Genomic DNA, 25966 nt, shown 5'->3' with positions numbered 1-25966 from the left:
GCAAAATGCAGAAGCTGACAACCAGTATTTTCCGTTAGAAAAATAACTCCCAATGTCCCCAATAATTACTGAATCTGTTCGCGGCCGACCACTTGGACGTCAGCCGCGCGGTGTTCATGCATTCGTGATCATCTCGCGGTGAAACGTCACACGCTCGAGCGCCCATCATTGGAAAACCTGAGATTCTGGACACGTCTCAGTATCATACTGTCCGCATCAGGTAGGCATTTATCATAGCGCCTGTAATTTACAGTCCATAATACCCGAAAATGACATTTGATTCTACACACAAATCATAAGCACGCCATAATTGGGTTTATTCTTGGGAGCCGCGCATCGCTTGGAAGGTTTTGCAGCAGAGCGTTCTCTGCAAAACCCCTGGCATTCCTCAAACGCGTGCCAACCTGATACCTGGTCATTGGCTGGGAGAATGCCACTCAAAATACCGGTTAACTTGTCCTGTTTGATGCAAGGCATAGGCCCTTGTGAATCATGGATCTATATGGCTTTCATTTAGAATATTAGGGCCAAATGATGTTCATAATAAGGTTTCTGTGTAACTAATTATGATAAACATGGGGAGACATGCAAGTGATAGTCTTGAGTATGGTCTTGAATAACATAAAATAGACATGTAGAAAAACTATTCCACAAATAAACATGCCAGACCAGTCTATAGTTTTATTAACACATCTTCACATAAATATAGAGATGCATGCTAGGAAATTGCGTTATATACTACAGACTGCGATTAACTCATAACGTGATAGATATTCTAAATGTTAAAATATACAGTCAGACAGTTTGTACATAAAAGACAAGTTGTAACTAGGTATTGATTACTTGATAAAGGAAACGTAAAAACAGACTTCAGTTGAGGGCACCGGGTTTTCCAATGAACAAAAAAATAAAACTTTTTGCAAACAAAATGCATATTATATCAGTAACATAATTTGAAATTAGCAACACCCTGTGATATCCTGTTGCTGGCTCTTCGTGGCTGTACCAGGTAGTCATCCCTGTGGTATTAGGTGATTTACATACCGTGTTCTATTGGGGTGACTGTCAGCCAGTCCAATTTATCCCCCCTCACCAGATCCAGAGTAAAGGTACTACATTAATTCAGAGGAACAGATCTGCCCATTTATTCCTCCTCTTTATTTACTCGCTCCCTTCTCTCTCTCTACGGTGCAGTCTTGTTCTCCACTTCCATGATGGAGATGAAGCGTGGTCGGCGACGCACCCTCCTCTTGGTGTTGTGTTTGGGGTTCCGCTGGTACATGTCTGCAGGAAGGTTTGAAAGTGGAGGACACGTTGATGAGGGGAGGGGCAGAGGAAATTAGAAAGGAAGGGTACAAAAAAGAGATGGAGGAGAGTTCAAAGACTAATGACTCCTCATCCTGGTCACTGTATGTTTTGATATAAACATATTGATCAGGTTTAGTTTATTTCTTACCTTGAAAACTGAGGTAGTAGTTACGGTGACCTTTCATAATGGTGACCTCTGCAGATCTGTCTGCCAGGTACGCTTCCTCCAGCTCCCGGGAAGAGAGGGATGTAATTCGCTGTTTATCGTCCTGACCACAACACAACCGCAACCCCACCACATACTTAGGCCGGGATTCAATCCAAGGCGTTTTATAGAGCAGCACACTGGACAGCCGACAATGCGCCTTTTAATGGTAATTTCCCCGACGTTCGCAGAGATAGCATTCCCGGTAAACGCTGCGCATGTCGGCTCTCATGCTAAATGCTAAATTAAAACTCAAGGGTAATGTGCTGCTCTATAGAGTGCCTGGGATTGAATCCCGGCCCTTATCAATACAACTCAACCACAACAGCACCACTACAACTTAACATCACTGAATCCTCACAACCATATCTCAACCACAAAACAACAACTGCAAAGCTCAATGCCTCCCCTTCTCCCTCCAGACTCACGGGTCTTCCAAACTCAATCCAGTTCTTGTGGTCGCCCTTGTAGTACCACAGCCACTCAGTGGTCAGAATGTAGTGAGCCGGCTTTGTTACCGAGGAAACCGTGGAGAGGCGCCGCACGGGGTCCGACTCCCGCGTCATCGTTAGGAAGTCTACTGGCCGAGAGCCCGGACTGAGAGCGAGAGAGAGAGAGAGAGAGACGTTCATGCATTATTTTAATTTTACAGTCAGACTTTACAGTATGTTCCTGTAAAAAAAAATCTGAAAATGTTTTTTAGAACCCAATTCATACAGTCCAATTTGTATCACATTCTTGCTTGGGATAAGCCTTTTATATCTCCCGTGAACATGCCGGCAAGTTTAAGAGTGAGAGTACATGTGGGCCGATGTGGGTGGATGTCAGTGGCGGTCCACAAAATTAGGGAGGACAATTTCTTATTTTATGAGCATGGCTTTATTTCTATTACAGCATCTTGGATGACTGTCACTCATATTCCATTCACCCAGCTAAATCTCACATCGATAGGTTTAGGCTACTACTAGTGCTGAGCGATTAGTGCTTTTTGAGGTAAGTTCGGTTTCGGTTCGATTATTGTTTTAATAATCACGGTTTTCGATTTCGCATGCTTCTGTCTATAATGTGAGCTGCTCAGTATGTGTAAATAATCCTTGTTACCGCTGCTTTTTTGAAAGATATAACGTTAGCAATGGAGAACTGCAAAAGTGTTGCTCTCGAAAACATTGCTGCCCTGAATTTAGCAGGCGCTAGTGACAAAATCAGTGGGGAAAAGTTGTGATGGACTACTTTCTGCACACGGTCAGTGTGAACCGGAGTGACTTGACACAACGGGGGCCAAACATGTTGTACAGAAAACAGAGAGTTAAAGGGGTTCCAGACTGCCGTGAAACGTTCATCCATGTATACGGGTAAGAGTCTAACATCATTTTCAGATATTCTACTGTACGTTTCTAATTTAGCCAGAAAATAATTTCATTGCAAGTTAAAGCGTACTGTTAGCTAGCTAGGGAACGTTAGCTTGCTGGCTCGCTAGCTAGCTAATGTTACGTGTATGATCTGTGTAGTAATACACTGCTCAACAAAATAAAGGGAACACTTAAACAACACAATGTAACTCCAAGTCAATCACACTTCTGTGAAATCAAACTGTCCACTTAGGAAGCAACACTGATTGACAATACATTTCACATGCTGTTGTGCAAATAGAATAGACAACAGGTGGAAATTATAGGCAATTAGCAAGACACCCCCAATAAAGGACTGGTGACCACATCTCAGTTCCTATGCTTCCTGGCTGATGTTTTGGTCACTTTTGAATGCTGGCGGTGCTTTCACTCTAGTGGTAGCATGAGACGGAGTCTACAACCCACACAAGTGGCTCAGGTAGTGCAGCTCATCCAGGATGGCACATCAATGCGAGCTGTGGCAAGAAGGTTTGCTGTGTCTGTCAGCGTAGTGTCCAGAGCATGGAGGCGCTACCAGGAGACAGGCCAGTACATCAGGAGACGTGGAGGAGGCCGTAGGAGGGCAACAACCCAGCAGCAGGACTGCTACCTCCGCCTTTGTGCAAGGAGGAGCAGGAGGAGCACTGCCAGAGCCCTGCAAAATGACCTCCAGCAGGCCACAAATGTGCATGTGTCTGCTCAAACGGTCAGAAACAGACTCCATGAGGGTGGTATGAGGGCCCGACCTCCACAGGTGGGGGTTGTGCTTACAGCCCAACACCGTGCAGGACGTTTGGCATTTGCCAGAGAACACCAAGATTGGCAAATTCGCCACTGGCGCCCTGTGCTCTTCACAGATGAAAGCAGGTTCACACTGAGCACGTGACAGACGTGACAGAGTCTGGAGACGCCGTGGAGAACGTTCTGCTGCCTGCAACATCCTCCAGCATGACCGGTTTGGCGGTGGGTCAGTCATGGTGTGGGGTGGCATTTCTTTGGGGGGCCGCACAGCCCTCCATGTGCTCGCCAGAGGTAGCCTGACTGCCATTAGGTACCGAGATGAGATCCTCAGACCCCCTTGTGAGACCATATGCAGGTGCGGTTGGCCCTGGGTTCCTCCTAATGCAAGACAATGCTAGACCTCATGTGGCTGGAGTGTGTCAGCAGTTCCTGCAAGAGGAAGGCATTGATGCTATGGACTGGCCCGCCCGTTCCCCAGACCTGAATCCAATTGAGCACATCTGGGACATCATGTCTCGCTCCATCCACCAACGCCACGTTGCACCACAGACTGTCCAGGAGTTGGCGGATGCTTTAGTCCAGGTCTGGGAGGAGATCCCTCAGGAGACCATCCGCCACCTCATCAGGAGCATGCCCAGGCGTTGTAGGGAGGTCATACAGGCACGTGGAGGCCACACACACTACTGAGCCTCATTTTGACTTGTTTTAAGGACATTACATTAAAGTTGGATCAGCCTGTAGTGTGGTTTTCCACTTTAATTTTGAGGGTGATTCCAAATCCAGACCTCCATGGGTTGATACATTTGATTTCCATTGATAATTTTTGTGTGATTTTGTTGTCAGCACATTCAACTATGTAAAGAAAAAAGTATTTAATAAGATTATTTCATTCATTCAGATCTAGGATGTGTTATTTTAGTGTTCCCTTTATTTTTTTGAGCAGTGTATTATTAGTATCTCAGAAAACCATTTGCATTGCTAGTTATAGCCTAGCTAGCTAACATTGAACCTAGTTGGTTAGCTTTAGCTACCTGCAGATTCATGCATGGTGGCTAGCTATGACAATCAGTTTGTATTGCTAGTAGTATGGGTTGGGATTATGGTTCATTTTTTGCTACATATCTAAACAAAAGACTCCACTTCACCAGATTACATGACCCATCAAGTTAGCCAGGTGTGTCTGGGAGTGATTACCGCCATCTATTGATTGTATTTCATGGGTGGGGCTATGGCTTAAGAGGGTGTGAACAATGCTGAATAGGTGTAGATTTTCTCAAAAGTGAGGTTACAAGTTTATCAACTTTCAAAGCAGAATTACTTTCCCATTGTTCCTCAACTGCAGTGTACGATATACAATTTTGTAGCACTGAGTCTCTACTTTTATCCAATGTATAAAACACAATTTTAAATGTTGCTACATAATACCGAATCGAGGTGGTCGGTCACATTTTTGTTCAGTGTATTTTATAGTAGGAGACAAACGTATAAAATACAAATAATATTTTCCCCCCACACCTTGCGTCATGGCAACGTGTGGAACTGCTGTCATATAAAAAAGCTGTATTTTGAAACAGAGCCCAAGACAAGCCCATGCTTTTTTTTATCCACGTTTCAGCTCTTTCCTACCCTCACTCCGCTTTGTTAGGGAGAAGGCGCAGGGTCTTACATTGAGAGTATCTTTATCATGATACCGACAGAAAATAATAGCAATCCATATTTTCAAAAGCACGTCTCGGGTTCATATTTCACAAGTTCTGCAGGCTTTTGGAGTTAGGCCTACACTTGATTTAGCATGCTAAATGTTTCTATCAGTGATAGATGAGCAAACGAATAGATTAGCCATACCCCCTCTACTTATTTGCCCAGCCAGAGAATTAACCAAATATAGCCTACAGACGAAGATTCAGTGAAAGAAAATCACATTGATTAAGACAAGTCACAATCTTTTGTTCAGGTAGGTCTAGGCTACTAATTGACTGCTAGTGAAAAGCAAAATAATCCACTTGTTAAGCTACATAACATGCTGGCAAAATGTTCTGATCAGTTCAAATAAATGAGCCAACTAGACAAGTTGATCATGAGCAGCACTCACCTCAACTTAGCTAACATTTACACAACCTAATTGTAGCCTAACCAATATCCAAACGGAGATTCAGTGAAAATAAAAATCTGACATTGATTGATTTATCAAGAGTCCCCACGCTTGTCTCAAAGCAGCGCGAAACGGTGCTGAAATAGTTGACCACACACGGGTAGGCTATGCTTCAAATGTATTATAACAATTTGATGACTTTCGGAGTTTCAGTAAGCAACAATTTGATGCCTTCAATTGCATTAGCCTACTCTATTCCAATATGTTCATCCTGCAGTGATATTTATTCCCAAAGTAATGATTTGTGGATCTATCCAGTTATGGTTAAGAAAACAGTTATTGTGGTAGGCTATGTGAAGAGATGGGTGAAGTGACATGCCTCCCAAAGTTTAGAACTGCCAGGAGGATAGTAGTAAGGGCGCTGCCTAGCAACCATCAAGAGCTTAAAGGAAAACTCCACCCCAAAAATTGTTTTGGGGTATTTGTTTCATTAGTCCATTGTTGATATAGTCCCAAAATGTTTTGCATGTCAGAAATCAAGTTTTCAAGATATATAACTTTCAAAATACAAAAATACAGCCAGTATTTTGGGTGGAATTTTCCTTTAAGAGCATAGTGCCTGCCAATGCCACCTCAGCATTATGGCTACATTTCATATTAAGCCGTAGGCATAACTTTACTGCAATCCCGACTAGGTCGGTTCGCGGAAATAAAGTTAAAGTTGCTAAAGTTGGCAGAACGACGTCTTGGTTTGAAAGGTGCATAAGAGTCCACTTTCAACTTTAGTGGGCAGTAGTGAACCCTGACCTGTGTGTGTTCCGGGGGTCACAGAAGGCTCTCTCGATATCCTCAGTGCGACGCAGGTCTTTCCAGCTGTTCCCATCAAACACCTCCCACTTATAGGGCAGGTTAAAATGCACACGGATACACTGGTCTGGGCACACAAAAGCATTACACAAACAAGCATGAGAGAACCACAACCAAACATACCAAAAGCATAGAAAATATCCCAACAGGCAAATAGAAGAGAGCTCACCCTGGAATCTACAGTTCCTGCGTATGAAATGCAGACAAATCTCCTTCCTCCCCTCTTTCTGGATCACAGGCTTGGAGACCAGCTCACCTACACGCTCTGATACACACATATACAAAGGGATTATACACACGCTGCAGATCAGGCCAAGAGAACAGCTCAGCTACACAAATACAGCAGATCAAGCCAAAAGAACACACACACACACCCTCCATGTGAGGGATTCCATACCTTTAGCAGCGTAGGGTGTAGTGGGTGTGTTGAGGCGGTGGAGGTTCTGGTAGACGAAGGGCAGGTCGTTGATGATGTCACCGCTGAGGCCCCTCTCCTCCAGCATGCGGCGGCCATGCTGGTCGATAACGTGCTGCCTCTTGCACTTAGGCCCGAACATGCAGTCGTCCTGCACAAAGTGCATGCACATGTGCACCTTGGTGCAGCCGTCCCTGAAGGTACACGCACCGTGGGGCCCGGAGCCCTTGTTGTAGTGAGAGCACACCTGACGTCAGGAACATACGGCAACAATGTCAGAGACAATCATCGTGGCAATGCAGTCATACATAGCCAGCCAAAGGGGCTGGGCCAAGCAGTTGCCTTTAGAAGGCTTACATGGTCATCATAAAAAAAAATATTCTAACCTCGCACACCAAGAAGTTCTACTTTACCTCTCTGGGTAACGAATACTTCCTGGGGACAAACCCACATCAACAGCATACGTTTTTTTATATTTCCTTTTTTTTGTATTCTTTAAAAAATATATAACATTCTTTATTTGCTCTTTTTTTTTACACACAGGAAGTCCCACAGGTCCAAGGTGGCTTGTCTTCATCTCAGAAGGTGAACTCTCGGATCCCTCTTCACCCACATTGGGCTTTAGGCTGGACGTGGTGGTATTTGTAGTGTTTTTAAGTTTTTTGTTTTGTCTTTTAAAAAATGTCATCGATTTACTGTGATATTTGTTTAGACTGGATGAGCCAACATTACTCTCGTAAAACTGAGTTTTTTCATTTTTCTTTTTGAGAAACTTGTTTGTGGCTCCGAGGCCTCCGTATAGTTGTCCAATCAGATTACGGGTGCATCTGGTTCGGAGAGGTATCATCCAATCAGTGTGCAGGATTCACTTCTCACTGGCACTGAACCTGCCTATAAACTCGTCCAGAATTCCCTTCTCTGGAATGCCAGGATGTAAGCTACTCCTGTCCTTCCCTCTTTGGGGAGATAGAATGAGTGAGAGAAAAAGAGAGCGAGAGAGAGAAAGATAGAGGTGGTCTACCCCTTCTACCCATTACCTCGTACACAAAGAGCACTCAGAACACTGCTACCCTCCCTGAGGGCAGAAACCTGTAATGCAGAAACGTCCCACATTTTACTTAAGGGAGCAAGACTTCATGGAGCAAGAGAGACAAGTTCACATACAAAGAGAGCATGAGACAAAGCATTGCATTACGACTGTATTCATCTAAGGGAGAAAAGGTATATGAACGTCTACAGGGGCTTAGGGAGAGGTGCTATGGATTGGAACTGGGCTCATTTCTTAATGGAGACCGCCAGGCCCTGTTAAGGCTCCTTCCAGGTGTGTAGTGGGACTCTAGTCAGCAGTGGAGTGGCCCGTGCAGTATTTTCTCTATGTGTGTATGTGTGTTACCTCCGGCAGCAGGGTGGGATCATTCTGCAGCAGTAACAGGAACAGGTCATCCTTGTGCAGCTCATGCAGAGTGCACTCCCTCAGGAGCGGGTAGTTATGCTCCGAACACACGTCATGGGAGAACTTACACTGCTTCCTACAGATGGAGAACAGCACACACAGACAGACCGGAGTAGAGTAGGTAAACAGACAGGAGTGTACCATAAAGACGTCAAGCATCATTTTGTTTTTGTGTAGGTTCTGAAAACTCATGATCAAGATATGCCTTGTTCCAAATCAAGGAATTGAAGGAAATATAGACAATTCTGCATCATACTGCAATATTTTGTATTGATAATATACCTGATGATAAAAATAAATGTGCTACCACAGCTTTACACGCATTGGTGGACTAGACTAGAGGATGCAGTTGTTATTTGTCCAGATTGATCAATACAGAATAAAAGGGGGCGTGGCAGCTATCTCATCTATTTCTGCTGATAGCTAGCCACTCCCCTCCTCAACCAAGCAAAAACTACTCACCACGGTCGAGGTTTCTCTTACCTGCCTTTCCCAAATCTACAGTTTCCATAAAGAAAATATTTGCAAAGGTGAAGCTCCTGGCAATCTCTGCAATCTTGCTTTGTGTAATTTTTGCATAGTCGCAGCGACGTTTTGGCGACAATCACACAGTGCGTTCCCCATTCGTCCGTCCTCTCTCGGTTCCGCACCACAACAAACCGAGAACACTTCTTTACGATGTACCAAAAGTCGTCCTCGGTTATTTCAACACGCTGGAATACTTTCCTGTGCAATTGCTGGAGGGCCAAGGAACCTTTGTTGCTGCATAATATACTGGTGGCATGATTAATTACTCTGGAGTAACTAGACATTGTTGGTGCCTCTCTCATTTGCGGAAGCAGCTAACCAGAAACAGATTGGCAGTGCTAGTAGTTCTACTTTTCTCCACGCAGGGGCGATCGAGTTCAGTTCAGAGCATCACAGAAATGCAATGGCTAATGTCGCCCCCTTGTGGATAAAAGTGGGAAGTGTTCTGATTGTAAATATCAAGCATTCAATTTTCAATAATCTGTTACCAATATGGCACACATTAATCCGTTTTGCCCCCTATATTATACTATTGATAAACATTATTGGTCAATGTGGTGTATTTTTCCCATCTCCCTCTGGGTCTGTGGTCACTGATTATTTAATCCATATGTGACTGATTAACAGCATGAGAGATGAAAAAAGTGGATAGTGCTTTCCAGTACCCTTGGGAAGACCCTAAAATTATGGAATGAAACAATTTATTTTCATATTTCCATTCAAGTGTGTTTCTGTATCTACCTGTATTTTTTGAACCACTCCAAGCCAGAAGAAGGCGCTAGAGGTTAAGATTGCAACGCTTCCCACGGTCCCGCCAGTCACTTCTAATTTGCCGTAGTGCTGTGATGCGCATTGAAACCAAGATGGCGTCTACGGAATAGTGAGTGTTGAACGCATAATGTTTTATAACTTCAGTTTGTTCTATGCCAGTGCTAGATTAACAAATTCTGACAGAAATTCAGTTTGGGCCGAGAGTGGTGTTGCTAAAAAAGCTATCCTAGATGGTTAGCTAGCATGATATCAGTAGTATCTAGCTAGTATGCGACCAGTTTAGTACAGCAATAACTATTCTAGTCACAAGTTAACTTGCTGTATTAGCTATCCTAAAAGCATGATGGAGGCTCCGTGCGAGGAGGAACTGCGGCCGGTGCCACGTGAACGGGCGATTCTGGAGAGTTTCTTCACGCAGCTCGGAATGTTCTCGTTTGACCGGGCGAAGGACTATGTGGAGAAAGAGAAGGACAACAGCAAGAGCGCAGGAGCCATCTGGGCCGCTCTCCTCGTCGCCTTCGCACACCTTGCCGCAGCGGAGAAGGCCTATCACAACATGACGTTCCTGGGACAAAAACTGGGTAAGAAGCACCCCATGTAAACACGCACTGACAGAAAATGCCCATTTTGTTGCACTGCAAAACTCATTGGTGTGGCAAAATGCCACCCCTCAGTGCAATTAATGTAACCTATCACAAGTGGGACTAGTATCACCATGAACTATACCACATGTTATTATCCTGACGAGTAAGTCAAGTTCCATAATAGAAAGTTGAAGTGTAGGTTTCTAACAGCAGGTGGCGATAAAAGGCCACATTTTTATGACTTATGTATTCAGCAGCACATCACGTTGATATTATGGGGGTAGGAGGAAGAACGTACAACTGGATACAGGATTTCCTGTTTGGAAGGTCTATCCAGGTGAGGGTGGATAACGGTACACCGCTGGGGGCGTGATTAGACCTCTGTTGTTCTCAATGATCAATGAGGTTTACTCTCAGGTATGGCCAGATATTGTGAGGTTGTTATTTTCAGATGATGGGGCCTTATGGAAGAGGGGAAGAAATGTGCCATACATAGTCAGGAAGGTACAGGAAGCAATTGATGATGTAGAGCAGTGGGCATTAATGTGGGGATTCAGGTTCTCTTTAGAGAACTCAGACAGTGTTCTTTACCAGGAGGAAGGTGGGAGATGAGGTATGCTTGAGGTCATATGGAAGAAACTTGGAGAGGGTGGGGTCCTTCCAGTTCCTTGGGGTGTACTTTGACACTAGGCTGACCTGGGCAGAACACATTGTGAGAGTGGTGGGAAAGTGTAAGAAGGTGCTAAATGTGATGAACTGTCTGACTGGGAAGGAGTGGGGGACTGGGCATTCCTCATTGAGGACCATGTATGTTGCATTGATCCGATCTGTAATAGACTATGGCAGACTATGTAATAGACTATGACATCTAGCCTCATTGGAAAGGCTAGATGTCATACAGGGGCAAGGACTCAGAATATGTAGTGGGGCGTTTCGGACCTCCCCAGTGGCTGCATTACAGGTGGAGATGGGGGATATGCCATTGCAGATTAGGAGACAGCAGCTGGCAATTAATTATTGGGTCAACCTACAGGGACATGGGGTGTCTCATCCTGCGAAAGGGATTTTACAGGCATGCTGGGAACATGAGTGAGGACAACACAAGCTGTGGGTGGGTAATACCCAGGCGAAGGAGATGGGACTGTATGGAAGGGAGTTTAGTCCAGTGGTAGCTATTCCTGTAAATCCACCATGGCTACCCCCGCCTAGTTGATCTAGAAGTGTTGGAGAGACTACAGAAAGATAGGGAGGGTGTTGATCCATCTGATTTGTTTAATAGACGTCTGAATACTGTGTATCAGGATTTTGTGGCCATTTACACAGATGGTTCAAAAGATCCAAGGACAGGACGCACTGGGTCAGCATTTGTAATGCAGGAATGTGTGGTGGAAGTTAGGAAACACATTACAGATCATCTGGCTGTATATATTGGCGGAGCTGATGGCCATACTGTTGGCCTTAAAGTGGGTGGAGGAAGTCAAGCCAGCCAGAGTAGTTATTTGCTCGGATTCATGTGCAGTGTCCTGTAGCTCAGTTGGTAGAGCATGGCGCTTGCAACGCCAGGGTGGTGGGTTCGTTTCCCACGGGGGGCCAGTATGAAAATGTATGCACTCACTAACTGTAAGTCGCTCTGGATAAGAGCGTCTGCTAAATGACTAAAATGTAAAATGTGTTGATGAGTCTTCAGTCCTTTAGCTCGCGTAGCAGACAATACCTGCTTTATGAGGTACTACAAACCACTGGCTGGATTAGACAGATGGTTATACAGATAAGATTTACTTGGGTCCCAGCCCATGTGGGGGTGGAGGGGAACGAGGCAGTTGATGTACTGGCTAAACAAGCACTTAGTAGAGGGGATGTTGATGTTGTAGTTTCAATGAGCAAGGCAGAGGTAAAAAGCCTGATATGGACAGTGATTCTAAAAAATTCTAAAACATAAATAATGGAAAAGTGGTGTGTGCATATGTATTCAACCCCTTTGCTATGAAGCCCCTAAATAAGATCTGGTGCAACCAATTACCTTCAGAAGTCACATAATTAGTTAAATAAAGTCCACGTGTGTCAATCTAAGTGTCACATGATCTGTCACATGATCTCAGTATATATACACCTGTTCTGAAAGGCCCCAGAGTCTGCAACACCACTAAGCAAGGGGCACCACCAAGCAAGCTGCACCATGAAGACCAAGGAGCTCACCAAACAGGTCAGGGACAAAGTTGTGGAGAAGTACAGATTAGGGTTGGGTTATAAAAAAATATCAGAAACTTTGACCATCCCACGGAGCACCATTAAATCCATTATTAAAAAACCTGCCAAGAGATGGCCGCCCACCAAAACTCACGGACCAGGCAAGGAGGGCATTAATCAGAGAGGCAACAGAGAGACCAAAGATAACCCTGAAGGAGCTGCAAAGCTCCACAGCGGAGATTGGAGTATCTGTCCATAGGACCACTTTAAGCCGTACACTCCACAGAGCTGGGCTTTATGGAAGAGTGGCCAGAAAAAAGCCATTGCTTAAAGAAAAAAATAAGCAAACATGTTTGGTGTTCGCCAAAAGGCATGTGGGAGACTCCCCAAACATATGGAAGAAGGTACTCTGGACAGATGAGACTAAAATTGAGCTTTTTGGCCATCAAGGAAAATGCTATGTCTGGCGCAAACCCAACACCTCTCATCACCCCGAGAACACCATCCCCACAGTGAAGCATGGTGGTGGCAGCATCATGCTGTGGGGATGTTTTTCATCGGCAGGGACTGGGAAACTGGTCAGAATTGAAGGAATGATGGATGGCGCTAAATACAGGGAAATTCTTGAGGAAACCTGTTTCAGTCTTCCAGAGATTTGAGACTGGGACGGAGGTTCACCTTCCAGCAGGACAATGACCCTAAGCATACTGCTATAGCAACACTTGAGTGGTTTAAAGGGAAACATTGACTAGGCCATTCCAAGACATTTTAAAGTCCAGACCTCAATCCAAATGAGAATCTGTGGTATGACTTAAAGATTGCTGTACACCAGCGGAACCCATCCAACTTGAAGGAGCTGGAGCAGTTTTGCCTTGAAGAATGGGCAAAAATCCCAATGGCTAGATGTGCCAAGCTTATAGAGACATACCCCAAGAGACTTGCAGCTGTAATTGCTGCAAAAGATGGCTCGACAAAGTATTGATTTTGGGGGGGTGAATAGTTATGCACGCTCCAGTTTTCTGTTTGTTTCACCCCAAAACATATTTTGCATCTTCAAAGTGGTAAGCATGTTGTGTAAATCAAATGATACAAACCCCCAAAAAATCAATTTTAATTCCAGGTTGTAAGGCAACAAAATAGGAAAAATGCCAAGGGGGGTGAATACTTTCGCAAGCCACTGTACCAAGGGCAGGAATTTATTTCAAGTACAGAGGAAAGTTGGGGAGGACGGCAGGAAGGGACAGAAGAGAGGAGGTTATTTTTACAAGATTAAGGGTGGGACACAGCCGGTTGAATAAGACTTTAAATGTGTGATTATTTCCAGGAAACAGACCGTTGAGCATGTATTGCTACAGTGTGGGCAGAATCAGAGGGAAAGAGAGAGGATGAGATCTAGTATGAGGGAGAAGGGTATACAGGAAATTAGTTTAGAGTATATATAGTCTCATATTTAAAACTTTTTTAAGAGCAACGATGCTGGCAGTTAGGATTTAGTTTCTCCATGTCTCTGGCCCACACTCCAGTTCAGTAGGTGGCAGTAATGCACCATAACGTTGGATGCCAACCGCCGATAAACCCCACCGAAGAAGACAGCACAGCACATCACGTCTACCTCACTCTCTGAGGGGTCGGCTGAAAGCGGATGTTTCCGTTTTTCACGGATACAGTATTTAACTTAACTTCCATTTCCCCTGAAAAATGTTTGTTGGGACTCCGCTCTGGTGTCTTTTTACATCAGCTACGTTAGGTTATAGCTCCCCAAACAACAATTTCCAACATGGACTGTTTTCTCTACGTTACTCCAATATGTTGCTACTGCAGTGTGTGTGTGGTATTCAGCATCATAACCCACTCTTGCAGGCGGCCAGTCGTTCTTCAGCCGCAAGGACTCCATCCGCACCATCTACACCTCCCTGTTCAACGCGCTGAGGAAGGTGGTGACCATGGGGCGCCACGCCCAGCCAGGTTCCGCACCCTACCTGGAGGACCTGCTGTCTCACCTGTCGGAGCAGCTGTGCCACTTTACCCAGGCCCGTATGGAGATGGCTGACCTGTACGAGAAGATGCACGCGCTGGGCAGCCAGAAGAACATCAACTCAGAGGAGCTGGTCACCACCCTCGACGCAGTGCTGCAGAAATACAGCTCCAGGTGTGTGTGGGACGTGTCATGTGTGAAAGCTCAGCTGTGCTTTCTGTGCAGACTGTAATAGTGTGTGAGTGGCAGAGAAATTGCAGAAAAAAGAAAGAGCAAGAGGTTGGGGTTGGGCGGGCGAGCGAGCGAGCACGACAGGGGAGGGAGGGGAGGGGAGCTTTTTGCTGAAATCAGCAGATAGCAAATTTAGCTCAGCCGAAACCAAAGCAAGCCCAACACAGAAAAGTCCACTGTGCGGCTGAGTCGTAGTTCACACTGCAGCGAGTCACAATCTGGCACACACGGGGTGGTTGTGCAGTCAGGGGTGAAGGTGACTCTCTCGCACAGCAGTCGACACAGCCAGGGAAAGTAATCAGCACTGAGAATGAGAATACACAGGATATTAACTGCTAATCAGGGCCAGAACCTCCACACCCAGTCGCCCACACAAATGTGCATAGTGCACACACCCTTAGCAGCACAGAAGACCAGAGACATCCAATACTGTTCCACGGCCACAAACCATCTCTTACAGTATATTAATCAGCATTAGTACTAATGAGGAGGCTATTTATCATTAGGATAATTGGTCTTAATGAATAGTGAACACGGTTGATTCGTAGTGGAGTGTGATCAGTTTTAAGGCTGCCATCTGACACCACCAACATTTCTACCTTATGTTAGCAATAGCTTGCTCTCCAATGACCCCTCCATCTCCTCCCTCCCCAGGTTCCACCACCCCATCCTGGGCCGCTTGGAGGGGAGCTTCCAGACAGAGGTGGATGTGGTGACACAGCTGCTGCGCTGCCAGGCCCAGGTGTCAGAGTGGCACTTCCTGCCCGCCCTGCTCAGCCTGCATGGGGCTAGCTCTAAGCTCACCGCCTGGGGACAGCTCTTCCAACGCCAGAGGGAGACCCGCAAGCACCTGTTCGGAGGCCAGTCCCAGAAGGCAGTGCAGCCGCCCCACCTGTACTTGTGGCTGCAGCGCCTCCAGGGGGCGCTCCTGGCTAAATTCAGCTTCTACTTCCATGAGGCGCTGAGCCGTCAGACTGCGTCCGCAGACATGAAGGCCCTGACGGCACGCACGGTGCCCGATTACCACGGCAAGATCTGTTCGTTTATCCGCAAACACGATGCCAACAACGTGTCCCTGGTGTTCGACAACCGCGGCTTGGACAGCTTCCAGGGCCACGGCTACCACCACCCGCACTCGTACCGCGAGGTGCCCAAGGGGGTGGAGCAGTTCCCTGCTGTGGTGTCCCTTCCCGGGGGTGAACGGCCGCTCACGCACTGGCCCAACGTCATCATGATGATGGGCGACCGCGAGGCGGAGCTCAACACGCTGGACAAGGTGGTGCACTTCTACGACGACAAAGTCCAGAGCACTTACTACCTGACCCGACCGGAATCACACTTCACCCTGGTGGTCATCTTCGACGGCAGGAAGTCCGAGAAGGACTCGCACATCACCGCCTTCCTGCAGGAGATCTCTGGCTCGCTGAGGAACTCCAAACCATTCAGCACCCTCAAACCTGGCTCCAAGGGTTGAGAGAGAGATATGACCTGCTTTATATACTACGCACACCACCATAAACAGAGCTCTTATAACGATACACACACAACCTCTCTGCCCCTTATGGGGACACAGAGAGACGAGGCATTGTTCCAGTTCCATAGACAGACAGGCCGATACAGACAGAAGTTGTCTAATCATTAGGAAAGCTTCTTGTGTGACATTGTTGCAGAGAATGCCTTCAACCCATGGTCCAACTGTTTGTTCTGTTGAGCGTCATGCTTTGAATCCTTTAGTTTGTTTTGACAAATCAGTTCCAGACCAAAGATGCGTCACTGACTATATTAGACGCAGTGTGGCCTTCTCACAGTGAACTGCTCTATTGAGACATTTTACCGGTTTCTTTGACTTGATTCTATTCCATCACAGGATAGCCAACTTCCTACCCCTGTCAGGGATATAATGGTGCTATGTACTGAAAAACATTTTGTTTAATTTATGTATACTTTTGTTAACATTGATGTTTGTATACCGTTTTAACAGAAGTGTTTAATTTGGATTTACTGTATGTCATCCTTTATTTAGGTGTACTTATTTAGCTGGTATTTGGGAATTTTAAAGTTTTGAGATGACTGTAGAAAAAAGCGTAATATGTAGAAAAGCATCATGACGTGTGTGTGTGTGAGAGAGAGGTGCTTTCACATGTTTCGGAAGCTGCTTAAGACAGACAGTGAGTGTTCAGACAGCCAACTGTAGCACATCCACACTCAGCAGGTGATAAACAAGGCAATAATGAAGGCTTGACTAACCAAAACCGTACTTGTTAATTTATTCCCTTTTTATTTATCATATAAATACAACACATCAATACTATCCATTTGGCTATAAGAGCTCGTCTTTAGGAAGCTCAGGAGTTTCGGATACAGCAACACTAACAGACAAAACCATTTCCTTTAATTATCAGACACATTCAGAGAGAAACCAACGTCCCTTAAAATGCACCTGTTCACATGTTATAATGCTACATGCCAAGTACACGATTTTCCCTATACATCAAAGTGCAATGTCACAATAGATTTAACTCAAGGATTCATAATTCAGTCTTCTACTAAACACTTTGATTATTTCATTCTAAGTGCTGCTGCTCTTCGTTCAGGACATGCGTGAGTGGATTACAACTCCCCACAAAGACAAAGGTAAAAAAAGGCACTTTCACATTGACACACACAAACTGATGCACACCCATAGCCAATTCTTAGAGACACACATCCCCAGTACTCCACATACACTCACCAGTTCCCGACCCAGTAAAGTGTATTTCAAGTTCAAGTGTATTTTGGGTATTTACACGCAAGAGCCCCACCCTGTTTGCTTACAGTGAATTTAAGGTTATTTAGTGACTTCAGTGTAACACAACCAGATACACCATATTCCCACACACGCACTAAGTGCCAGCACACGCAAACACACACGCACCCCTGTCCTGCACATGTTCTGGTACTAAAGACAGACATGAATAATCCATCATTTTATCCACCATCTTACAAAGGAACAGAATTAAGGCAGGCAGAGGAAACGCACACACACAGACTAACAGTGTAATGGGAAAGAAATCACACATACCCAGGCTGATGGAAATGTACAGTACTCTACAAACTAGACCACTGTACCTCAACTATTTCCCCTGGCCTGAGTGTGTGTATCGGTTGAACACAAGAGAAGGCTGTTTTCTAGTAGTGAGGGTTAACGCCACCGCCACCCATGTGACATTAGTGCCCACTGAACATTCAATAGAGAGCTGAACAGTCGTAGTTTAAATACTGGAACATTCATTAAATAGCTGAACATTGGTTAAATAGAATGTGAGTTTTGTCTCCAATGCCTCGAGAGGCTTCGGTTGAGGCATTAGTGAGCTTAGCAGCGGAACCAAGTGAAATAGAAAATAATAATAAAAGATCACAGACATCCGCCCTTATGTTTCCACTCTGTGTGAGCCTCCCTTTACCCATCAGGCACCTCTTCACTCTGCATTGTCCCTTTCTTTCGCTTCGCCAATGGAAATCGCTCGTAGATGCAGCAGCAAATCGAAATACACTAAGAATAAAGCAGCCTCTTGGTGATAGACTTTCATTAGCTGAGGAGCCTATCGTCATTACATGGTCAACGTTCACATCACTGAAACTACATTTCACTAGAGGAGAACTACACTTCCCACACATCTGTGACTACATCTCTTTTACAGGATAGGGTTTCTGCTTTCTTTAGCTTATACTTTTTTTCTTGTACTTCTCCCATTCAGCAGTCCCATTTTACATAGCTACCCTTTGATAAATGCTTCGATACATGGAGAAAGTAAACTCCTTTACACCAAGAAGAGAGTACACACCAACCTGACAACACACATAAATATCATGGCATATCATAGATCATATCATATATTATTTTGTATTACTACATAAAAACCCTTTTAGTTTCAGATCTGTCCTACTGCTTTCTACCCTTGTTCAGGTTTCTAAACAGTAAGCAGGTACCCTGTTCTCCTATTCTTTATTCTGGGCCGGTTTGGCCCGGTTTGGCTCATCACATGGTGCAGGACTTGTCCAGCAGTGGGGGCAGAGGTGGGGTGTTGCTCTTGGGGGGCACCAGGGGTTTGGGCCTCAGGGCTGGGGGGCGAAGCGGAGCCCCCATACGGAGTGGAGCTCCCGCTATGGGCTTGAAGGAGCCCAGGGTGTCAGGGGAAGGGTTGGTGGATCGGAGGGGTGCAGGAGGGGGGCCGGGGAGGGGAATGAGGGGGCTCAGAGGGCTGAGGGGACTAGGGGTACCAGGAGTCCCTGGGGTGGAGGGGGTGCTGTGGGGGCTGGGCGACTCGGAGGAGCAGGCTGTGATTGGGCTGTTCTTAACCTGCTCCAGTGTGTCCAGGACCACGTCAGGAGCCGGTCTGCAGCCCCCACGCTCCAACTGCCTCAGCTGCCCCAGAGCCACACTCACACTCTCCTCTATGTCCTACAGAGAGAGGGGGAAGAGGCAGGGTGGAGGAAAGCGGGAGTGGCAGAGAGAAAATACAAGATGAAGTGTAGTTTGATGTGTGCAGCAGCTGTCTGTTTTTGTATAATTACTGTATGCGTGTGTGTGTGTGTACCTGTGCCAGTGTGTCTGGGTCTAGGGTTCTGGAGCTGAAGCCGTGCTGCCCGCTGCTGGAGCGCCGGATAGGTGTGTCTTCAGGCCGACGCAGCGTATCTTGGCGGCTCACGGTAACCGTTACCACGGCAGTGGAACGGCGACGACGCTCGGGGCTGTCGAGAGGCGGGGTTAAGCCAGTGCCCCGCCCCAGAAGGAGCTCCCGCGGGCTGAAGTGACCAGAGACGGGCGGTGAGTTCCTCTCCAACACACCCCCGTTACCATGGTCTTTAGAGAGACCGAGGGGGCGGCGGAAAATGTCAGTCCGCTTCCTGCGGTGGCTGCTGTGGAGAGACGTACAGTATAGACCGTTGGCTAAGATTAGCGCTTGACTAAATCAATACACTCCACAAACCGCTAGCTTAGCTTGTTAGCTTTGTGCAAGTTATAGGTCTGTGGTGGTTTGTTGTGTGTTATTAACTATGACCTGTTGTAGGTCTCAGGCGATCTAACTACTGACCTGTTTTAGGTCTCAGGCGATATAACTACTGACCTGTTATAGGCCTCAGGCGATCTAACTACTGACCTGTTGTAGGCCTCAGGCGATCTAACTACTGACCTGTTGTAGGTCTCAGGTGATCTAACTACTGACCTGTTGTAGGTCTCAGGCGATCTAACTACTGACCTGTTGTAGGTCTCAGGCGATCTAACTACTGACTTGTTGTAGGTCTCAGGCGATCTAACTACTGACCTGTTGTAGGTCTCAGGCGATCTAATTACTGACCTGTTGTAGGTCTCTGGCGATCTAACTACTGACCTGTTGTAGGTCTCTGGCTGTCTGTCAGCAGGAGAGCTCAGCTCCCTTCTGGCTCTCTTGTCGTCATTGCTAGTGCTCCCACTGTCGCTGTCCACTGTTGATGCAGAGTCAGGCCTGAAACACCACACAGAACCTCTTACCAACCAATCAGCACTAAACAGAACCTGCTCCCCAACCAATCAGGGCACTCCAACTAATCAGACAAATGATCAATTAGTCAATCAATACCAGTGGCCAGTAATTGTTCACTCTAATCAATTTAATAACTTAGGTCATCAATCAATTTAGTCAGTCAATCAATCAATCCCCCCAAAAACAGTTTAAAGAATCAAATGGGCAGTTCCTTTGATACTGAAAAAGGAGTTGAGCACGTCAATTTCTCATTCTACAGTTAATTTGATAACAATCCACAACGGGATGCCACTGTAGGCATATTTTACAGACGTTCTCTTGGCAGGTTTGTGTTACTTAGTGTGTATGCTATGTGCTAGCTATGCTGTAGCCGTGTACTTGCCTGTCCTTCAGTGTTATGTACTGGTGAGGCACCAGGCCATGGGTGCCGTTGAGTCGCCCCTCCCACCAGTCATGTGACGCACGCTGGAACAGCTGCAGGGTCACGCCCTTCTTAAAGGAGAGCTCCCGCCCCGACCGGCCCGTATAGTCATACCTGGCCACCGCCTCTACTGCTTCCCCCTCTGAGAGACAGAGAGGGGGTGTGGGGGGGGTAGAGACAGAGAGAGAAAGAAAGATGAGGAGGCAGGAAGAGATTTATAGAGAAAGAGAGAGAAAGAAAGATGAGGAGGGAGGAAGAGATTTATAGAGACAGAGAGAGAGGGGGCGGGAAGCGGGAGGACAGAGAGAAAGGAGAGAAGAGCCAGATCGTATGATCGAGGGGGACCTGTCAATCATTCATCTTCCCGGCTCGACCCCCCCCCCCCGAGCTCAGCCAATGAGGAACGAGGGGGACGCGAAAGAGAAATCAGAGCATTAGTCTTAGCTAGCCATCACCCCACCGCACCCCCTCCCCCCTACAATGGGAATCACACACTGCACACAACGACAGGGGAGAGAGGGGGGTCTCTATGCTAGCTGTTGCCATGGAGACAGCTCTCTATCCATTGGTGAATGAGAGAGATAAGCCCACTGGGTGATTGTGTAGAGGTCAGAGGTCAGAGCGTACCCTCCTCACTGGTCTGGGTCTCTGTGCCGCCGTCAGGCTCCGCCTCCCCACCCGGCTCGCTGAACGGACTCTCGCTAGAGAGGGAGAGAAAGAGAGTTTGGGTGCGGGGGGAGGGAAAGAAAGAAAAAGGGAGTGTAAGTACCATAACTGCAGTAGTCAGCAATACTAGACAGACTTGCTAGAACCGAGCCCTCTTGATATTTCACAAAATGGATGAACAGAAGGATAAAAGCACAGATGGTTGCAAGGCTGGAGTATACAGTATAGTCCATCTGTCTAACCAGTACTGGTCTCCAGTCATGCACTTCTCATAGATTGGCCCAGGCAGCTCCGGGGGGTCGGGGAAGATGTTGTCGTGGTGCAGGATGACCGTCTTGATGACCTCATTAACATGCGCCTGGCAGGCCACCTGGTCCAGGGCGTCGGGCGTGGGCAGCAGGGTGGGGCCGAAGACGATGGCCAGGTTCCCAGCATCCATCATGTTCTCATCGCTGTACTGGGATAAGCTGGGCATGGGGCACAGGGCAAATGTTACTATTTAAACGCAACATCACATGACCAGGCAGGAAGTAAAACACTAACTCCAGGATACAAATATAAGTATACTGAATGTTCTTCATACTCATACTGAATACTACAATCTAACATTCTGCAATCTAACATTCAGACTCTGCTGTGGTAGATCACACCTGCACCTCACACTTCTCTCTCTTTCCTCCCGTTCACACTTCCTCCTCCATCTCTATTTGGAGCTGCAGAGATGAGACATCGTGTTCAGCCAAATACAGACAGACAGACAGACCGTGTTGTGTGTGGTTCTGTGTGATCTAGACTACTGCGGACCTATATGTTCTAGACTAACCCGGGACTGATTCTGTGTGTTTGACTAATCCAGTACTGGTTCTGTGTGTTCTAGACTAACCCAGTACTGGTTCTTTGTCGTTCTATATTAGTCCATACCTGGTTCTGTGTGTTTCTATATGTTATAGACTAGCCCAGACCTGGTTCTGTGTGTTCTTGACTAGCCCAGATCTGGTTCTGCTTGGTTCTATATGTTCTAGACTAACCCAGAACTGGTTCTGTGTTGTTCTATGGGTTATAGATTTACCCAGTACTGGTTCTGTGGGTTCTAGACTAGCCCAGACGTGGTTCATGTGTGGTTTTGTGTTAGCGTAGAGACACTCACTGGTTGAGGAAGGCGAACAGGTATCTCATCACGACCAGTGTCGCCCGTGGAACACCCAGCAGAATCTTACGAATACACTGAGCTCTGTCATACAGGCTCTCTATACCTGTGGGAACACACACACACACACACACCAGCTGTCAGTAATATTCCCAAGAAAGCGTGAGGTGTAATCCTGACACATCCTGGAATATAAGCAGCCAACAGAGAGAGGCAGCTAGCTCTCTGTGTGTGTTTCAGAAAGAAACTAAGTGAGTTGGAGACAAAGGACTGGGAGATTGTGTGTGGGAGGAAGAGAGCAAGCAAGATACAGAGTGAGAGATACAGAGGGACCCATTTTGACATGAATGTAGTACTCATAGCACTTTTTAATCACTGCATTTCAAAACTGCTCTTTTTGTCAATGAATGTCAGTTGTCGTGTAGCTCAGTTGGTAGAGCATGGCGCTTGCAACGCCAGGGTTGTGGGTTCGATTCCCACGGGGGGCCAGTATGGGAAAAAAAATAAAATAATGTATGCACTCACTGACTGTAAGTCGCTCTAGATAAGAGCGTTTGCTAAATGACTAAAATGTAAACAGGCGCTGATCATTTATGGAGACCTAAAACGAACGGTGCATTTATGTGAAGCATGAATAACAATTGGAATCTGTTGCATTTTAAATACGTTTTGAATTAAGGTCCATATCGACTGCTGATAAGGTCATTTTGCATGTTAGAGCTGTCCAAATGTCACCTGCAGTCATGGTAAATCACAAAACCTTCACAGCTGATCATTTTTACAAACACACATACTAATTGCATACACACAAAAAACAACCCCCCCCCCCTGAAAACAGTGATCCCTGTCCTCCTGTCCCGCCACCTCCCCACACCATAGAGGAAGGAAGTGCTACTTACAGACACAGGAAATGAGGTCGTTGAACCTTTCCTTGGGAAAGAGGGGGTTCTCCAGCCCCCGGAAGTAGAGCTTCAGCACACCGGCCACAGAGTTGATGTCATGGTTATTCTCCTCGTCAATCAGGGGGTCGTTACCTTGGCAACAGAGACGGACATGGTCAGTTTCCTCTCCCCTGACCTGGAAGCACAAGTATGATGACCTCACAGTGACCTCTCACCTCTCTCAAATGAGTTCTTGATGTCATTGACCTCCACCTGCGACCCCGACACACGGAATATGCCCTGGTGCTGAAGACCTGAAGGAGATGGAGAGGCGGTTATGAGAGTCTAATCATGTGTCAGTACACAGAGGAACGTGAAAGGACTTGATAGGTGTAAGCAGTATGGATTTGGCTGCTAACCCCTAGCCCCCAAATAGGCTAAGTGGAGGATCCACCATGTTGTTTTCAACAGTCCAAGATGGCATAGCAGTGTGGTCGTGTTTTCTGTAGTGTTCTCATGTAAATAGCCAGTTTTTTGTTTCTTTTGTCTTTTTCGTATATATTTCTCAATCTCACTTTCCATCCTTTAACTAAATATACTTTCTTGCAACCTGCCTCACCCAATGTGGAACGGATTCTATTATTTCTTCATACATTTTAATCCAGAACCTCTGGCTGAAACTAGCCAGCTAGCCAGCTACAGTGGGGAAAAAAGTATTTAGTCAGCCACCAATTGTGCAAGTTCTCCCACTTAAAAAGATGAGAGGCCTGTAATTTTCATCATAGGTACACGTCAACTATGACAGACAAATTGAGATTTTCTTTCTCCAGAAAATCACATTGTAGGATTTTTAATGAATTTATTTGCAAATTATGGTGGAAAATAAGTATTTGGTCACCTACAAACAAGCAAGATTTCTGGCTCTCACAGACCTGTAACTTCTTCTTTAAGAGGCTCCTATGTCCTCCACTCGTTACCTGTATTAATGGCACCTGTTTGAACATGTTATCAGTATAAAAGACACCTGTCCACAACCTCAAACAGTCACACTCCAAACTCCACTATGGCCAAGACCAAAGAGCTGTCAAAGGACACCAGGAACAAAATTGTAGACCTGCACCAGGCTGGGAAGACTGAATCTGCAATAGGTAAGCAGCTTGGTTTGAAGAAATCAACTGTGGGAGCAATTATTAGGAAATGGAAGACATACAAGACCACTGATAATCTCCCTCGATCTGGGGCTCCACGCAAGATCTCACCCCGTGGGGTCAAAATGATCACAAGAACGGTGAGCAAAAATCCCACAACCACACGGGGGGACCTAGTGAATGACCTGCAGAGAGCTGGGACCAAAGTAACAAAGCCTACCATCAGTAACACACTACGCCGCCAGGGACTCAAATCCTGCAGTGCCAGACGTGTCCCCCTGCTTAAGCCAGTACATGTCCAGGCCCGTCTGAAGTTTGCTAGAGTGCATTTGGATGATCCAGAAGAGGATTGGGAGAATGTCATATGGTCAGATGAAACCAAAATAGAACTTTTTGGTAAAAACTCAACTCGTCGTGTTTGGAGGACAAAGAATGCTGAGTTGCATCCAAAGAACACCATACCTACTGTGAAGCATGGGGTTGGAAACATCATGCTTTGGGGCTGTTTTTCTGCAAAGGGACCAGGACGACTGATCCGTGTAAAGGAAAGAATGAATGGGGCCATGTATCGTGAGATTTTGAGTGAAAACCTCCTTCCATCAGCAAGGGCATTGAAGATGAAACGTGGCTGGGTCTTTCAGCATGACAATGATCCCAAACACACCGCCCGCCAACGAAGGAGTGGCTTCGTAAGAAGCATTTCAAGGTCCTGGAGTGGCCTAGCCAGTCTCCAGATCTCAACCCCATAGAAAATCTTTGGAGGGAGTTGAAAGTCCGTGTTGCCCAGCGACAGCCCCAAAACATCACTGCTCTAGAGGAGATCTGCATGGAGGAATGGTCCAAAATACCAGCAACAGTGTGTGAAAACCTTGTGAAGACTTACAGGAAACGTTTGACCTGTGTCATTGCCAACAAAGGGTATATAACAAAGTATTGAGAAACTTTTGTTATTGACCAAATACTTATTTTCCACCATAATTTGCAAATAAATTCATAAAAAATCCTACAATGTGATTTTCTGGAGAAAAAAAATCTCATTTTGTCTGTCATAGTTGACGTGTACCTATGATGAAAATTACAGGCCTCTCATCTTTTTAAGTGGGAGAACTTGCACAATTGGTGGCTGACTAAATACTCCCCCCCACTGTAACTAGCTACTTGCTATTAGCCACCGTTAGCGGTCTTCACCGTGGCCTGCACTACCTACCAGCCAGCTCTAGCCTGGACAATTATCGGCCAGTCTGCACATCGCGCTATCGAGCCAGAGCATATCGGATTTTCTGCCGGAATCACTGAATCACTGGACCTTAACACCGGATCATCACAACTAGCTAGCTGCAACCAAATGGTTGTTGTCGTTGTTGGCTAATCACCATTGTCCTGAAGCTAACTCCAGTTAGCCTTGAGCTAGTCTCGAGCCAGGCCCATCTCCCGGCTATCTACCTCTGTGTGGA

General features: G+C 46.2%; 3 protein-coding genes across 5 annotated transcripts in view; 1 reads left to right on the top strand and 2 right to left on the bottom strand.

Moving 5' to 3' along the window:
- Window positions 1-663: 663 nt before the first annotated feature.
- Window positions 664-9326, bottom strand: LOC121546275 (protein mono-ADP-ribosyltransferase PARP12). Of its 2 annotated transcripts, none has more exons than XM_041857447.1 (8): window positions 8953-9326; window positions 8410-8545; window positions 6999-7263; window positions 6771-6866; window positions 6542-6668; window positions 1942-2110; window positions 1457-1577; window positions 664-1284 (listed from the first exon to the last, which is right to left on the bottom strand). In XM_041857447.1, the coding sequence occupies exons 1-8, from the start codon at window positions 9297-9299 to the stop codon at window positions 1184-1186; spliced, it is 1362 nt and encodes a 453-aa protein (XP_041713381.1). In that variant the 5' UTR covers window positions 9300-9326; the 3' UTR covers window positions 664-1183. The 2 variants fall into 2 exon arrangements, with proteins under 2 accessions (XP_041713381.1, XP_041713382.1); XM_041857448.1 differs by having other exon boundaries at window positions 1457-1538.
- A 483-nt stretch (window positions 9327-9809) lies between these two features.
- On the top strand, window positions 9810-16742 carry LOC121546273 (KICSTOR subunit 2). The gene is made up of 3 exons (XM_041857445.2): window positions 9810-10349; window positions 14400-14688; window positions 15400-16742. Exons 1-3 carry the CDS (start codon window positions 10109-10111, stop codon window positions 16217-16219), a joined length of 1350 nt encoding a protein of 449 aa, XP_041713379.1. The 5' UTR covers window positions 9810-10108; the 3' UTR covers window positions 16220-16742.
- The window catches only part of LOC121546272 (SLIT-ROBO Rho GTPase-activating protein 1), a 35282-nt gene continuing 25729 nt past the window's right edge, over window positions 16414-25966 (bottom strand). The window contains exons 15-23 of one of the 2 annotated variants that reach the window (XM_041857444.2): window positions 23601-23678; window positions 23383-23517; window positions 22484-22589; window positions 21579-21803; window positions 21298-21371; window positions 20632-20812; window positions 20118-20231; window positions 19323-19641; window positions 16414-19186 (exon numbers count right to left, since the gene is read on the bottom strand). In XM_041857444.2, coding sequence (XP_041713378.2) covers window positions 18764-19186; window positions 19323-19641; window positions 20118-20231; window positions 20632-20812; window positions 21298-21371; window positions 21579-21803; window positions 22484-22589; window positions 23383-23517; window positions 23601-23678 — 1655 coding nt within the window. In that variant the 3' untranslated portion in view covers window positions 16414-18763. Of the gene's footprint in view, window positions 19187-19322; window positions 19645-20117; window positions 20232-20631; window positions 20813-21297; window positions 21372-21578; window positions 21804-22483; window positions 22590-23382; window positions 23518-23600; window positions 23679-25966 lie in introns of both variants that reach the window. The other variant, XM_041857443.2, reaches the window with a different exon arrangement.

This window comes from Coregonus clupeaformis, unplaced genomic scaffold (genome assembly GCF_020615455.1).
Source record: "Coregonus clupeaformis isolate EN_2021a unplaced genomic scaffold, ASM2061545v1 scaf0013, whole genome shotgun sequence".
NCBI lineage: Eukaryota > Metazoa > Chordata > Actinopteri > Salmoniformes > Salmonidae > Coregonus > Coregonus clupeaformis.
The sequence above is the reverse complement of the archived record's forward strand: the minus strand, read 5'-3'. Positions and strand labels throughout refer to the sequence as shown.